We start from the raw sequence: 17,387 nt of genomic DNA on the forward strand, positions 1-17,387 counted from the left end.
GAGGCAGAGAGTGCCCAGGGTGCTGGCTGTCGAAGGAGTGCTGGGGACCAGGACGATGCTCAGCCAAAGGCTGATGATGAGCCTCTGGAGTCGTCCATTAGGCAGCAGATGCTGGATGTCCAGCAAGATGTGTGGGAGCATCTGGCGGAGATCCATGAGGGTATGCATGCCATGGTCTCTGTGATGGAGAGTCCATGCGGAGCATGTGCACTGCGTTGACCATCATGGGCGAGCATACTGCTTCCTTCATTGAGTGGCAACTTTCATGGAGAGACAGCTCCAGGAACAGAATGAGGGGTTCCTGGGTTGTGCTCAGGCCTGCAAGCTCTCACACAGGCAATGACCTCAGGTGGTGAGTGTCAGTGTGGGAGATGGATGAGGCACCCAGCATCCCAGCTCAGTGCCCATCTACCAATGGTGAACAGGGAGGACCACAGTGACCTTACGTTGGTGCACGAGCTGCCTGTCGTCTCTGCGGGCTCCTCTCAGGGCACTCCGGATGACGGCAGCAGCTCCTCCGCCCCTCTGCCAGTGACCGTGGCATCTGATGAGGCTGCGATGCCTCGGGTGATGCCAGCCGTGGCACTGGCCGCTCCCTCTTAGGCGGGGCTAGTACAGACTCCACGGGCCAGAGGATGCCCGCCAAGGTCATCACGGCCAACAGGACAGCAGGGTCAGCAGACTGTCTCCAATGCCGGTGTCAGCGAGGGGGAAGCACCAAGATGTAGCACTTGAAAACGCAAGTTAAAGGCACCAAGAGCACAAGAGAGACAGGTCATGGGTGATTTTATGTTAATTTATGTTTAGTTAATGTATACTGGCCGGGGACTTAAGAACAGAGAGGTTGATGTAAATAGTATGTACATGTCAAAATGATGTAAATCTGGTTTTGTCATCATGGCCTGAGTGTGCTCCATCATTTTATTTCATTGGTGCAGGGTACGCCAGTACGAAATGCTACATGTATGTGTCTCTGAACTTTATTGCACAGGCACTGAGTGTTCTTTGCGTTCAAATGAAAGGGTCCTTTCAGACATCCGGGATGGAGGGGGCAGCCCTGGCATGCATTTGAAGCTGATCTTTGGTAGCTTAGCTGAAGGAGCATTGGATCAAGGCATCCCTGCCATCCTGGAGGTCACCGAGGTCTGCCTCCATGCCCTCAGCGTTCTCCTCACCGTGCTCCTCTTCCGACTCACCACTACATTGATCATCTGTGGCCTGTGCAGCTGCGTCAAGATCCTCTTCCTCCAGTGGGTCCCCCCTTGCCAGTGCCAGATTGCGCAGCATGCAACCACTATCAGTGACACCTGCTCTGTGGGGTATTATAGTGCTCCCCCTGAATGGCCCAGGCATCGGAAACACATCTGAGAAGACCTGTGGTCCTCTCTATCACCGCCCTTGTGGAGCCATGACTCATATTGTAACAGTTCTCTGCCTCTGTTCTTGGGTGGTGGAGAGGCATCATGAGCCAACTCTTCAACAGATAGCCCTTGTCACCCAGCAGCCATCTATCCAGTCGGGCTGGAGCACTGAAGAGCCTCGGCACCTGGGAGTGTCAGACGATGTAAGTGCCATGGGAGCTGCCAGGGTACCTTGCACAGATTTGCAGAATCTGCATCCTGTGGTTACACACTATCTACATGTTCATGGAGTGGAAGCCCTTCCTGTTGACGAAGGCACCCGGCCGACCCGCTGGCGCCTTGATAGCTTCATGTGTGCATTCGATTGCACCCTGGGCATGGGGGAACCCAGCAATTGCTGCAAAGCCTCTGACTTGCTCAGCCTAGCTGGCCTTGTCCATACGGTGAAGAATAAAGGTCAGTCCCTACCTGAACAGAGCTTCTATCATCAGCTTGACGTAACTGTGCACAGCTGATTGGGAGACTCCACACAGATCCCCCACTGAGCGCTGGAAAGAACCGGAGGCATAGAAGTTGAGGGCCACTGTGACCGTCAGAGTCACTGGCATGGGGTTTCCACCCACACAGTCAGAGCTGATCTCAACCCCAATCATCTGGCAAATGGAGGTGATGGTCTCCCTTGAGAGGTGCAGCCTCCTTCGGCATTGCACCTCAGGCATATTGAGGTAGCTGCATCACCTCCTGTAAACCCTGGCAGCGGGATAGTGGTGTCCTCTGCAGCCCTTTCCACCTTGGAGTACCTGCTGGCTCTGCGCCTCTCCTCCCACAGTTCCCTCCCCTGGAGGCTGCATAGGGACACGTAGTCTCCTCTCCCCTCTGCCCCTCTCTTCCTCCTCAGAGGAGGCTCCCCCAGCTGAGACCACGATCCCTATTACCAGGGTGAAGGAAGGCTGCCTGATACCTGGAAGGGTCCACATGGTCTAAATCCTCTGGGGGCCTGGCAGATTTCAATGAGGCCTGGAAATACTAGGAATGAAGCCCCGAACAGAGATGAAGCTGCCAAATACCAATAAGCAACCAGCTGCAAACTATTTTCAAAACTGCTCACTAATCACACATGGCAATGCTGCTAACCCTTTTTATCCCATCCATGGATGAGGTTCAAGGAAATGTCGGCTGGCTGCCTGCCTGTTTTGCCCATACAATGTGCATAAAATCGCAAGGGCAATGAAAAATTTCAGACAATTGCATTATTAAGTGGCCTGTTAATTAATGGCGGGCGCCACTCCAGCACCCCCGGCGCCCGCCGAGTGAAAGATTGCAAGAGTGCACGATGACATCAGGACGCTCGCCTGACGTCATCATGCACTATTTTACTCTTGTTCGGGTTGGGCACGTGCCCACCCGAAGAGGGGAAACTTCTGCCCAGGGTTTGAGTTTCAAAGAGGAGTGAAAAGAACGGAATCCAGATGAAAGGGGACAAAAGGTATTTTAGAGTTACTGTAGAGTAGCTGGGGAGATTCAGCTGTTTGAGCTGTTGAGGTAGCAACTCGACCTGTTTGAGCTTTTGAGTTGGGAGCTGTTAGCTCTGAGCTGGGAGGAGATGCAGTTTAAATTAACCATCCAGTCAAGCCAAAAAAGTCTTGGGCTACAAGAAGCAGTTTTATTCTGAAGTTTGGTTTTCCACAGCAGAGTGGAAGTGAGTTACAGGTCATGTGGTAAGCCCTTATTGAAGCTACATCAGTTTGCCTTGGGTAATATTAGCGGGTTTTGTACAGTTAAATATCTATAAGGGAGTGTTGCCTGGAAGGTGTTTGCTTGTGGGTCTGATCAAGTGGGCAGTCTTTTTGGGGAGAATGTTTGTAAGACTAACCTTAATTGTGTAAGTGTGAGGTGATAAACTTTGGAAGGAGTAATTTGACAAGGAAGTATTCAATGAACGGCATGACACTAGGAAGTTCTGAGGAACAAAGGGACTTTGGCCTGTGTGTCCACAGATCTCTGAAGGCAGAGGGGCATGTTAGTGGGGTGGTAAAAAAGGCATATGGGACACTTGCCTTTATCAATCGAGGCATAGATTACAAAAGTAGGGAGGTCATGTTGGAGTTGTATAGAACCTTAGTGAGGCCACAGTTGGAGTACTGTGTGCAGTTCTAGTCACCACATTATAGGAAGGATGTGATTGCACTGGAGGTGGTACAGAGGAGATTCACCAGGATGTTGCCTGGGATGAAACATTTAAGTTATGAAGAGAGGTTGGATAGACTTGGGTTGTTTTCATTGGAGCAAAGAAGTCTGAGGGGCGACCTGATCGAGGTGTACAAGATTATGAGGGGCATGGACAGGGTGGATAGGGAGCAGCTGTTCCCCTTAGTTGAAGGGTCAGTCACAAGGGGACATAAGTTCAAGGTGAGGGGCAGGAGGTTTAGGGGGGATGTGAGGAAAAACTTTTTTACCCAGAGGGTGGTGACGGTCTGGAATGGGCTGCCTGGTAGGGTGGTGGAGGCGGGTTGCCTCACATCCTTTAAAAAGTACCTGGATGAGCACTTGGCATGTCATAACATTCAAGGCTATGGGCCAAGTGCTGGTAAATGGGATTAGGTAGGTAGGTCAGGTGTTTCTCACGTGTCGGTGCAGACTCGATGGGCCGAAGGGCCTCTTCTGCACTGTGTGATTCTGTGATTCTGTGAACTGTAATCTTGTGTGCTTAAGCTTTTTTATTCTTGTTAATAAAACTTTTACTTCTAATTTTTAAAATCCCAAAAGTGTTGCTGGACCTCTTACTGCTGAGATCAGTATGTCTTCTTCTTGTTTTCAGAATACAAAAAAAAGTGTATGACCCATAAGCCAAGTTTCCATCTGGGATTTGGTTTGCGCGGCAATTAAGATCAGCTATGGTCATAAGATCTAAGGAAAACAGTCCCAACTTCTCCAATCTGTCTTCATAACTGAAGTTCCTGATTCCTGGAACCATTCTTGTGAATAGTTTCTGCACCCTCTCTAATACCTTCACATCCTTCCTAAAGTGCAGTGCCCAGAACTGGACACAGTACTCCAGCTGAGGCTGAATTAGTATCTTCTACAAGTTCAACATAACCTCCTCGGCTCTTGTGCTCTATATCCCATTAATAAAACTAGAATACTGTATTCTTAACTAACTGCTCTCTCAACCTGTCCTGCCACCTTCAATGATTTATGCACAAATACATCCAGGTCCCTTCAGCCCCTTTAGAGCCCCTTTTGTACCCTTTATTTTATATTGTTTCTCCAGGTTCTTCCTACCAAAATGAATCACTTCACATTTCTCTGCACTGAACTTCATCTGCCACTTACCCACTCGTTCTACCAACTTGTCTACCTCCTTTTGAAAATCTGCACTGTCCTCCACAAAGTTCACAGTGCATGCAAGTTTTGTATCATCTGCAAACTTTGAAATTGTGCACTGTACACCAACGTCCAGATCATTAATATATATCAGGAAAAGCAGGTTAATTCAGAAATCTGGAGTGCAAAGGGACTTGGGAGTCCTAGTCCAGGATTCTCTTAAGGTTAACTTGCAGGTTGACGCGGTAGTTAGGAAGGCAAATACAATGTTGGCATTTATTTCGAGAGGACTAGAGTATAAAAGCAGGGATGTGCTGCTGAGGCTTTATAAGGCTCTGGTCAGACCACATTTAGAATATTGTGAGCAATTTTGGGCCCCGTATCTCAGGAAGGATGTGCTGGCCCTGGAGAGAGTCCAGAGGAGGTTTACAAGAATGATCCCAGGAATGAAAGGCTTAACATATGAGGAACGTTTGAGGACTCTGGGTCTATACTCGATGGAGTTTAGAAGGATGAGGGGGGATCTGATTGAAACTTACAGAATACTGAAAGGCCTGGATAGAGTGGATGTGGGGAAGATGTTTCCATTAGTAGGACAGACTAGGACCCGAGGGCACAGCCTCAGAATAAAGGGAAGACCTTTTAGAACAGAGATGAGGAGAAACTTCTTTAGCCAGAGAGTGGTGAATCTATGGAATTCATTGCCACAGAAGGCTGTGGAGGCCAGGTCATTGAGTGTATTTAAGACGGAGATAGATAGGTTCTTGATTGGTAAGGGGATCAAAGGTTACGGGGAGAAGGCGGGAGAATGGGGTTGAGAAACTTATCAGCCATGATTGAATGGTGGAGCAGACTCGATGGGCCGAATGGCCTAATTTCTGCTCCAATGTCTTATGGTCTTATGGGTCCTAACACTGACCCCTGGGGAACTCCAATACAAACGTTCCAGCAGCATGAAAAACATCCATTAACCACTACTCTTTGTTCCCTGTTGCTCAGCCAATTTCGTATCCATGTTGCTTCTTTCCCGTTTATTCCATGAGCTTTAACTTTGATCACAAGTCTGTTGTGCGGCACTGTATCAAACGGGTTTTGGAAATGTACAGAACGTGGAACTGTAGGAATCCCAGTGCGTATATTAACCATTGAAGATGGGCTTGCGGGAGACAGTAGTAGAAAACCCATTGGCAGATTTCTCAATTAGCACATTGAGGAAAGGGAGCTCGCTTGACTGCTCCATTTTAAAGGTGAATTTGAGCGCAGGATGGAGCCCATTAAGGTATGTGAGGAATTTTTTATATGCAGCTACAGGTTCAAATATAACAAATGTATCATCTATGTATTGGAAGTATGCAAGGGTAGGAGGTTAGGGATCATTCTATGGAAGACACGTTTCTCGTGGAAACCGGCGAAGATAGAGTCATAGAGTCATTGACTTTTGCACCACGGAAAGAGGCCCTTTGGCCCATCGTGTCTGCGCCAGTCATCAAGCCCCTATCTATTCCATTCCCATTTTCCAGCACTTGGCCCGTAGCCTTGTATGCTATGGCGTTTCAAGTGTTAATCTAAATGTTTTTTCAATGTTGTGAGGGCTCCCGCCTCTACCACCCTTTCAGGCAGTGAGTTCCAGATACTGCCCCGCACCCCCCCCACCCTCTGGGTGAAAATATTTTTCCTCAAATCTCCTCTAAACCTCCTGCCCCTTACCTTAAATCTATTCCCCCTGTTTATTGACCCCTCCACTAAGGGGAAAAAGTTTCTTCCTATCTATGCCCCTATTTTGTACACCTCAATCAGGTCCTCCCTCAGCCTCTCCTGCTGTAAGGAAAACAACCCCAGCCTATCCAGTCTCTCTTCATAGCTGAAATGCTCCAGCCCAGACAACATCCTGGTGAATCTTCTCTTCACCCTCTCCAGTGCTATCACATCCTTCCTATAGTGTGGTAACCAGAACTGCACACAGTACTCCAGATGTGGCCTAACTAACGCTTTATACAGCTCTATTAAAACCTCCCTGCTCTTGTATTTAGTGCCTCGACTATTAAAGGCAAGTATCCTGTATGCCTTCTTAACTACCTTATCTACCTGTCCTGCTGCCTTTAAGGGTCTATGGACATGCACACCAAGGTCCCTCTGATCCTCTGTGCTTCATAGGGTCCTACCATTCATCATGTATTCCCTTGCCTTGTTCATCCTCCCAAAATGCACTACCTCACACTTTTCAGGATTAAATTCCATTTTCCACTGCTCTGCCCATCTGACCAGTCCGTCTATATTGTCCTGTTGTCTAAGGCTTTCCTCCTCCTTATTTACCACACCATCAATTTTCATGTCCATAGTGACCATAACTCAGTAAGATTTAAGGTAGTTGTGGAAAAGGACAACGATGGCCCAGAAATTAAGGATCTGAATTGGGGGAAGGCCGATTTTGTTAGCAAGAGTTGTGCCTAGAGGGGATCCCATGGCAACACCATCTATTTGGGCATCTATGGTGTCAGTAAAACTGAACTCAACCGTGTAAGTTGCTGAGTTCATAAATTTAATGAATACAGCTTCAGAAAGTGGCAGCACACCTAGATCACCATGATATAGGAACGTTGTGCAAATGTCTATGGCTTCCTTGAGCAGCACATTAGTGAATTGGCTAGCAATGTTGAATGAGCACATGGACATGGCATTGCTATCAATATGCACGCCCTGTAAGGTCTTTGCAAAGGTGAAGGAATCAAGGGACATCACATACATACATGAACACAGAGAACCATAAGAATCAATCCTATCATATACACTACCAGGTAGGTTATTGATCTTACACTAGTCCAACAATGATACACCATCATACACCATCCATTAACGGGTTGCTGTCATCAAGGCAAGAAGACGTTTTGCCAACCACACAAATGAGCAATGTGGTATATGAATTTCAGTGCTGGTGTGATGCCAGGTATTTAGGCCGTACATCCCAACAACTGGTGGATTGTATCAAACAGCACGTCCTTTTGGCTGTTCGCAACAATCAAAGTACTGACCGAAGTCAACCGGCCCGTGCTTGCAAAACTCAAAACAGAGTGTCCAACATTAGATGTAATTCTGCGATTGGGCAACATTTACTGAACAATCCCTATTGTGCTAAGAATTACACTAATAACCAATTTAAGATAATCAGTTGGGCTCGGTGTGTAGCTCACTTATGCATGCTAGAAGCTACATGTATTCAGACACAGGGCCCTGTTCCTTGCAAACAAAAATAATATGTCCACGCATTATGCCTTTTTCAACTAAATAAAAGTCTTGGGGACAGCCATTCCCTGGTTCATTCCCCATGGCAATGCCTTGACCAATCAGATTCGACTTGCCTGGTTTGAATGTTAAAAAAAGCTCAGCAGTTAACTGTTCCCTGGTGCATTCTCCATGACAACAACTCTACCAATCAGAGTCCACTTGCCAACCAATAAGCACCCTCTTCTCATGAAGTATATATTGTTGTTCCCTTTGAGATTTGGTATTCTTGCATCTGTCCTGGTGGGTGCAAGACAAAAAGCTTCAACAACATGTCTCTTTTACAAAAACACTTTTTTTCTATATAATCAGTGAGCACTTTGATCAATAAATACTCCTCTAAGGCTTACCTTCCCCTTTAAGCAAGTCTGTTTTTCTCAATTATGATAACCCAAAATTCCTGTTCGTTTCAGTTATCAATGCACTATTAATATGCTATTAGAAGACTATGGTAAAAGTATACATTTTGTTTAAGAGATTTCTTGATACCTCCCAGAAATCCTCTATGCTGTTTATCGACTTGAAGTTTATGGCATTGACAAAGGAGTTGGTTTCTAGGAAGAGGTCAGACATAACTTTGGTGAAGTAATACATGTTGGTATTTACCATTCCAAAGGTCACTGCAAAAGAAAGGAAGCTGTGAAGGTGTATCTGACATCACCAACAATATCATGCATACCAGACTGTGAATTCCCACACTCTAATATGAGCAGCACAAATTTGCAATGCTTCCTATCTCGACCTGTGACTCACACACTGAAAAATGTACATGATAATACCTTCATCTTAAGGCACTCTGCATTATCTTAAAATTGAAACTTTAGATAATCTCCGCAAACATTACAATGATAATTATGAGAGTATATTTCCTCATTATATGCATTTCATTTGTGGATTTTACCTCTTCAGTTTTAAAATAGTTTATTTTTTGCTGTTTTACCTATTAACAGAATAAGGATTGAATCCATGGTTTGTGGAAGTGGTCTGGCAAATCTTTACCTTCCATAATTACATTTTTGTGCTTTTCAGACCTATTTTCCTGCTGAGTCACTTAAATACATAAAGAAAGTTAAATAACATTTTAAGAATCATAAGTGTACTTCTTAAAAACATCACAAATACCATAACGTTTAAAACTGATTCAAATTTACTTTAAGTAACATTAATAAAAACAGATTTAGCTGGTCTTTAAAGTCTTCAGTGATGGAGAATTCCTAGCCCATTTTGGGGCACAGTTCCAACAGGGCGAGACATTTTCCCTACATCATCCAAATCTGACCCAGCCCCAATTAATTTTCCTACATCAAGGATCATTTCCAATGCTTGTTGGGCTCCCAAGGGGGTTTGCACAGATGAATGGGAGCCTTACATTGGCCTCAAGGACGAATGGATTTTTACGTGATGAAACGTCTAGAAGACACTGCAGCCTAGTAAAAGTGCAAGCTGCACTCATTTGCCGCCATCTTCCATAGGAAAGCAGACCAATTGACTGGCATGGCATGATAAAACAGCACATTGCAGGTTACAAAATTTGTTATCTCTGATTGTCGCTTGTAAAGTCCGAGCAACATATAATTAAACACAGCAGTTTCCTTGTCAGCCACTGGCAGATCCATCATGGAAATAGTTTCCAGGTCTGACTGTAGGATTGTGCTCAATTCCCGGCCTATCTTGTTGAAGCATCAGTCTCCACATGTAGATTCCTTTGAACAGGTCTAGGTATAGGGTCTAAACATGGGTGGTTGTGTTAAGGACAGATAATTGATCTTTTAAGGTCTTGCATTCTTCATTCTTATCTGCGACACTTGTAACTCCTTTAGAGCTAGAACATGGCGAAAGTTGTCTGGGGAAACAAGCTCATACAGCAGTTGAAGTTCAGCTGTAAGAAGTTCTCGATAATTTTAGTTCTGGCTGAGCAGTAACAGGAAATAGGTGCAACTGAACACTGCAACTTTTGGCATCCACTCTTTAAAAAAACATAAGTCCTAACTAAGGAAATGGGCTCCACTGCAATGCCTGTTTTATATGGACACTGAGCATTTGGACTGCTCTTCAGACGCTTAGGCCATAGTATGAGTCTATTGCACAATGAGTGCACGGGTTGCCAGTGTTACAGTCTTGATCATAATATGCGTAGCAGGTTGAGAGGGCCTCAGTACCCAATGATGCAGGGCATTAGCATCCAATACACACCGACATTATGGGCATCAAGCATCAAATTATATAGACCCGTAGACATCTTACCTAATCATACAAACTATCAAACTGTTTAAAATCTTATACAATCTATCCATAACCAGGATAGCAATAAGCATATATAATGCATTAGAAAATATATACAGTAATGTGTTTTGATACTTACATATGGATAGATCCAAAAGAAAAATTAAATAAAGTGAAAATTCTCGCACTGTAGATTTTGGGTTCAATTCCTCTTTACGAAAGTATATAGCTTGAACTACATCTGGTGGAAAACAAGAAAAACTATAAAATTTTATTAAAACATTTTTATTGAATTGGAATGTTGAGCATATTGTGAAAGAAGGAACTGAACTGCAATGAACCCTCAATGTCTGGTCGAGAGCTTTGTGCCATATGTTCAAGGGATACTTAGCAATGGCTATTCATGGCTTTCCACTTTTGGGACATATGTTTGAATCCAGTCTTCCTCTCTTTTGTCTGCTTGTTCTAAAAGTCCAATATGGAAAAAAAGAACCAAAATAAAATAAGCTGATTGGGGTAGAAGAGCAAAGGGATCTAGGGATACAGGTGAACAAATCATTAAAAGCAGCTTCACAGTTCAGCAAAACAATTAAAAATGCTAACAAAGCACTGGGATTTATTTCCAGGAGAGAAGAATTCAAAACAAGTGTAGTGGTGTAGTTATGTTAAACTTGTAAATAACCTGGTCAAGTCGTAGTTTGAGTACTGTGCACCATCCTAGTCTCCATCTTATAAGAAGGACAGAAGCACTGGAGAATGTATACAAGATTTATAAGGATGGTACCAGAACTAAGAGATTACAGCTTTAGAGAAAGAAATAAAAACAAAAAGCTAAAAGCTACTGCGGATGCTGGAAATCCAAAACAAAAACAGAATTACCTGGAAAAACTCAGCAGGTCTGGCAGCATCGGTGGAGAAGAAATCAGTTAACGTTTCGAGTCTTCATGACCCTTCGGCAGAACTGAAGCATAGTTAGGAGAAAGGTGAAATATAAGCTGGTTTAAGGTGGGGGGGCGGGGGGAGAGAGAAGTTGAGGGTGTGGTGATTGTGGAGATAAGCAAGCAGTGATAGGAGCAGATAATCAAAAGATGTCACAGACAAAAGGATCAAAGAGGTGTTGAAAGTGGTGATATTGTCTAAGAAAAGTGCTAATTAAGAATGGAAGACAGGACACTCAAGGTACAGCTCTAGTGGGGGTGGGGTGGAAAGACTAACAAAGTTTTAGTTTTAGATTTAAAAATAATGGAAATAGGTGGGAAAAGAAGAATCTATATAAATTATTGAAAAAAAAGGGAGGGGGGAGAAACGGGGTGGGGATGGGGGGAGGGGGAGTTTAAGATCTAAAGTTGTTGAATTCAATATTCAGCCCGGAAGGCTGTAAAGTGCCTAGTCGGAAGATGAGGTGCTGTTCCTCCAGTTTGCGTTGGGCTTCACTGGAACAATGAAGCAAGCCAAGGACAGACATGTGGGCAAGAGAACAGGGTGGAGTGTTAAAATGACAAGCGACAGGGAGGTTTGGGTCTTTCTTGCAGACAAACCGCAGGTGTTCTGCAAAGCGGTCGCCCAGTTTGCGTTTGGTCTCTCCAATGTAGAGGAGACCGCATTGGGAGCAACGAATGCAGTAGACTAAGTTAGGGGAAATGCAAGTGAAATGCTGCTTCACTTGAAAGAAGCCATTTATCTTTAGAAAAGAGAAGACATAGAGATGATTTAATACAGTTCTTTAAAGTTATGAATGGTTGCACAGGATAAATGTGGAATGTGTCCACTTGTGGTAGAATCCAAAACTAGGATCTATAAGTGCTAATGGTTACTAATAAATCCAATAGGAAAATAGAAGTAGTTTCTTTATTCATAGAATCCTAGAATGGTTACAGCACGGGAGGAGGCCATTTGGCCCATCATGTCTGTGCTGGTTCTCTGCAACAGCAATTCGCCTAGTGCCAATCCCTGGCCTTTTCTCCATACCCGGCAAATGTTTTCCTCTTCAGCTAATGGTCCAGCTCCCTTTGAAAGCTACGATTGAATCTGCCTCCACCACACTCTCAGGCATTGCATTCCAAATCCTAACCATTCGCTGCTTAAAAATAGAACCAAGAGTGCTTTGAATGTGGCATTCACTACCTCATGAAACGGTTGAGTCCAGTAGTTTAGATATTTTCAGCAGAAAATTAGACAAATAGAGGAGAAAGAGGTATGCTAATAGGCAGAGATGAGGGAGAGAGAATGAAGGAGACTTGTGTGGAGTATAGACACAAGCACAGACTAAAATAAAGACAGAAATATTCAGCAGATCAAGCAGCATCTTTGCAGAGAGAAACCGAGTTAATGGTTGGAATTTGATGGCCCTGTTGCAGCAGGATTGGGGCTGTAAAGTGCGGCGAACCATTCTAAACTCCATTGACTTCGGCGGGAACATAAAATCCCGGTGCCGTAAAATTCCACCCAACGTCTCAGTTCGATGTCCTTTGAGAAACTCTTTCCATCTGTTCCATTCCAACCCCTAATCACTCGAGTTGAACCAGATTTGCAACCTCAAGCTCCTATTCGACCCCCAGCTAAACTTCCAATCCTATCTCCTTTCCATCACAGAGACTGCCCACTCCCATGCCTGCAGCACCACCCACCTCTGCCATTATCTCAGCCGATTTACTACTGAAATCCTCATCCAAGCCTTTTTCACTGTTCCAATGCTGGCCTGGCTAGCCTCCCATGCTTTGTCCTCTGTAAATTTAAGCTCATTAAAGACTTTGCTGCCCATATCCTACCTAAAACTAAATTCTGTTCCCCTATCCCTCTCCTTGTCTATTCATATCAGCTGCCAGCCTCCCAAAACAACAAATTTAAAATTCTCATCTTTGCGTTTAAATCCTTTCATGATCTCACCCTCCCCTTTTGTAAACTCTTCTAACCCTACAACATCCCTGGACTCTCTATTCTATTACAATCTCCTATGCCTCACACTCGGGTTTGACATCCATTTTTTCCCCTGTTAAATGCCATGAGGCGTTTTCCTATGTTAAAGGCACTTGAGAAATACAAGTAGTTGCTGCTACACATCTGAACTGAATGCTCTTGATGCATACAAGAGCGTCCGTTCCCCAACACTAGCATCTTCACCTCGTTGTAATGAAAGAAATTCAGTCACTTAAGAAGAGTCATAAGGATTCGAAACGTTAACTGTTATTTTTCTCTCTCCACAGGTGCTGTTAGGCCTGTAAAAATTTCTGTTTTTGTTCCAGATTTCCAGCATCCGCAGTATTTTGCTTTTATTTCAATTTAAAAAAAAGGGGTCGATGTGTTCAGGGGAAAATGGTTTGGTAACAAATAAGGCAGAAGAATCGTCATTTTTTTTACCACAATCACATCCAATTCAAATGAGCTGACGATATGTGTCGATATGATTTAGGTCATTCTATCATAAACCTTAAGGAAGCAGTGATTTTCTTGGAGACAGTGCTCCTACAGATAACAATTTGCATTTATGGAACATCTTTTAACATAGAAAGTATCTCAAAGCCTTTTTCAAACAGGCAGCAAGACCAGGGAGAAGATTGCTAGCGCAGGGTGGCGGTTAAACAGTAAAAATAACGACTTTTGTGGTTTAAATCTCCACTTTAAGCAGAATTTTTTTAAAAAAAATCTATTGAACGATTAATGTGTAATAGAGACATTTACCTTTCCTTCTCTTGTAATGTATCTTAAATTTATCGACCAGTGACCTCAATAGATTCGCCATATGTCCCAGTTAGGAGTTTGGGGTCGTCTTCAAATATGAGTGATCACTCCGGAACCAGCTCAGCGCTTGTGCTCGGTGAATTTGCTGATGCCGTTAACGATTATGCAGTTGCTGCTAGTTTAAACCAGAGTTCCGAGTTTGGGTTCCACCTGGAATTCTCCCAGTGCGGGACTGGGGAATAGCTGCAACCATTCCAGGCAGAAGTCGCAGTTTGGCGCTGCGACTGGCTGAATTCCTGTATCCTGCAAAACACACTTCAAAACCCAATTGCAGCATTCATATTTGCAGGCGAGATGGGAATAATACGCCCTCAGAATTATCCAACGGATCGATTAACCACATTGCTGAAGGCAGGAAATGTTTATGGCTTTATTATAGAAATAATTTGAATTAAATCCTTTAAATCTCAATTTAAATCCGAATGCTTCCCACTCCCACGTCCCCAGGTGTCCCCCAGGATTTGTCCTTGGTCCCATCCTATTTTTCATCCGCGTGCTTTCCCTTGGCCCCATCTGAAAAGAGTGTCATTTTGACATGTACACTGACTACACCCAGCTCTACCTCACCACCACCTCTTCAACCCCCGCACTGTCTCAAGTTGTCAGACAGCTTATCCGAAATCCAGTCTGAGCCGAAACCAGACTGTTTGCAACCTTGGTGTCATATTTGACCCTGAGACAAGCTTCCACCACATCACTAAGACTGCTTATTTCCATCTCTGTTATTTGTTTGGCAGGGGACGCAGTTATAGTCCAGTGTCGAGGTTAGCAATCCATTCAATAGCTTCAGCTGACACAGTGTGAATGGCTGTGATGTCACCAGGAATGGATCTCTCAGGGCAGAGGTCCAGTGTATGGGATATAGTCTGATTGGGATGGCCACAGTCACAACTTGATCTGTTCCTCAAGTTCCACTTGTGGAGCAACTGGCCACATCTTCCCTGGCCCGTCCTCAAGCAGTTGAGGTTGTCCAGACTTTCCATGAAAGATTGAAACTTGGGACTTCACCAGTGGGTTAATTACCAGGTTGTGGTTGGTGCTGTTGTAGTCAACCTGGAAGTGCGCCATCATGAGGTAGGGCTGTCGGATTGTTGGGTGAGGAGTGTGTTCCAGTAGGGGCTACGGGGTTTCAGGCGGGCGTGTGGGGTTTTTTCAGGCCCTGTGTCAATGGGGGTGCTGTAGGATCGAAATCCCCTCCAACTGGGAAATTTATGGAACATAATTTCAAATCCATGGACATGTTTTGACCTCATGATTGGAACTATAAATTTCAAGAAAATAAGCTGCAGTCAGCAGTACAGAGCTGGGCAGCAAGGGGTTAATTCGGATATTTAGAGAAAACTCAGTGACTCATCAAAGGGTTTGGACATTGAATAACGCAATCAAGACGTCTGATTACCCAATACAACAGCACAAAGGACACATCATCAATACAATACACTCAAGGAATTATTCAACCACCACAGACAATAGTACTGTAATAGGGTCATTAACTTTGGAGCCAGGTGCTGTTACTGTGCCATCTCAAACAGCAGAAGAATTGCTCATACAATGAGAACTGATAATATCCATCTGGATACATCTTCCTTGGAAAATCCTGTATTGTTTCAACCAGCAGGAGCTGACATTTGTCTGGACTTTGCGTGGAATCAACTTAATGGGCATTGGAACCACAGGAAATGTGTTTTGATATGTCTGAGTTAAATTATTATAAAAACAGAGCAGATCTGAGCATCTGGGCTGCAGTCAAGAAGGAGAGTCAGGAGGGGTCAACCTGGCTCATGGATCTACAGTTCTCACCAGAAAGACCAGCTGTGTTGGGGATTATGTGTATTTTCAGCCATATCGTGGTGATACTGGCCTGAAGGTTCTGAGCTGCAGTCAGAAGAAAGGCCGTGTTTGGTCACCTTGACTCAGGCCTACAGTCAATACTGGACAGACCAGCCGTGTTGGGGATTGTAAGTTTCAGCCAAATCGTAGTGACATTAGTCTGAGGGTTTTGTGAAGGTGTGGGGCGAGAACTTGGTGTTTTTTTGCCAGTACCTTGTAACTTGTTTCAGCCATATCTTGGTGATATTGGTCTGAGGGGTTTTTTTCTTAAGGTTTCAGGTCAGGACGTGGTGTTTTGCCTGTGTTTTTGTAAGTTTTAATCGAGTCGTGGTGACTTTGTGTCGGGTAATGGGAATAGGTTGTTTTAAATTTTGGGTTTTGTGCTGTGGGGTTGTGGATGATTCAGTAAAGCAATTATTAATTATTAGAAGAAACTTGCCTTGCTGGTCATTCTGTTCAAGCCATACACTTGTGAATCTGGTGTCATGAACTTGAGTGTGGGGAGGGTCTCTGAGGGAAAAGGGGAACCCCTACAGCTTTGTTAGCTGTCAGCCGGTGGTGTTCAATGTACGCTGGCGCAGGAAGTCACTCGAGCTGTGTTGGTCTCAATGCCCCAGAAATAATCCTCATGGTTTCCCGGTGATGGATATCTGCAATGTTTGTGTGGCGGCTCCTGAACCAGGTTGAGCAGCAGTACTCTGCTGTTGGGTAGACCAGGGCGAGTGAAGCAGTGTGGAGCACGTTGGCTCTGCTGTCCTGGGTGATACCCACCAGTTTCTGTATGAGATGCACTCTTGTCTTGACCTTGGCTCCAGTGACCTGGAGGTGGTGCCAGTAGGTCACTGTTGAGAGAGGGAGGGAGACAGCAACCTTCACATGGTCCTCCCATTAAAGTAAACTTTTCCAACCGGAAAACCTGACTGAATCCTGGCCACTGGGCTCCCCGTCCAAGCAGTAAAAAGGCAGTGGAAAATGGATTCCACCTCCTTAACATCAGCCAACTTCAACCATGACTCAACTCATCTGCTGCCAAAACCCTCATTTAAGCCTTTGTCACCTCCGGACATGACTATTTAAACACACCCCTGGCCGAACACCAGCACTCTTGAGGTTAGCCAAAACTCTGCTGCTTGTATCTTAATTGGCACCAAGCCCTATCATCCCTTTGCTCCCTGACTGACCTATATTGGTTTCTTGGTTAAATAACACTTCAATTTTAAAATTCGCAGCTTTGTTTTCAAATCCCTTCATAGCCTTCCCCTCCCTAATTTTGTAACCTCCTCAAGTTCCACAACCCTCTGAGATATCTGCACTCATCTAAATCTGGGCATCTCCAATTTTAATTGTTTCACCAATGATGGTCATGACTTCAGTTGCCTGGGCTCTAAGCTCTGGAATACACTCCCTAACTCTCTCCACCTCTCTACCTCTCTTTCCTATTTCAAGACACCCTTTGAAACCAATCTTTTTGACCCAGCTTTTGATCATTTACCTTAATATCTCCTTATGTGGCTCAGTGTCAATTTTTGTTTTATAATGACCCTGTGAAGCACTTTGGAATATTTTCATGCTGTATTCCAGGGGGGATGCTTACTACTGCAGCAGTATCTCAGAGCAACTGTTTGTGCAGTA

At 44.5% G+C, this 17,387-nt stretch overlaps 1 protein-coding gene across 1 annotated transcript in view; it reads right to left on the minus strand.

Moving 5' to 3' along the window:
* The window catches only part of LOC144686104 (polycystin-2-like protein 1), a 58,650-nt gene extending 44,724 nt beyond the window's left edge, over positions 1-13,926 (minus strand). Inside the window, exons 1-3 of the mRNA XM_078551252.1 lie at positions 13,866-13,926; positions 10,327-10,428; positions 8,454-8,584 (exon numbers count right to left, since the gene is read on the minus strand). Coding sequence (XP_078407378.1) covers positions 8,454-8,584; positions 10,327-10,428; positions 13,866-13,926 — 294 coding nt within the window. The remainder of the gene's footprint in view (positions 1-8,453; positions 8,585-10,326; positions 10,429-13,865) is intronic.
* Positions 13,927-17,387: the final 3,461 nt, after the last annotated feature.

This window comes from Cetorhinus maximus, chromosome 10 (genome assembly GCF_964194155.1).
Source record: "Cetorhinus maximus chromosome 10, sCetMax3.hap1.1, whole genome shotgun sequence".
NCBI lineage: Eukaryota > Metazoa > Chordata > Chondrichthyes > Lamniformes > Cetorhinidae > Cetorhinus > Cetorhinus maximus.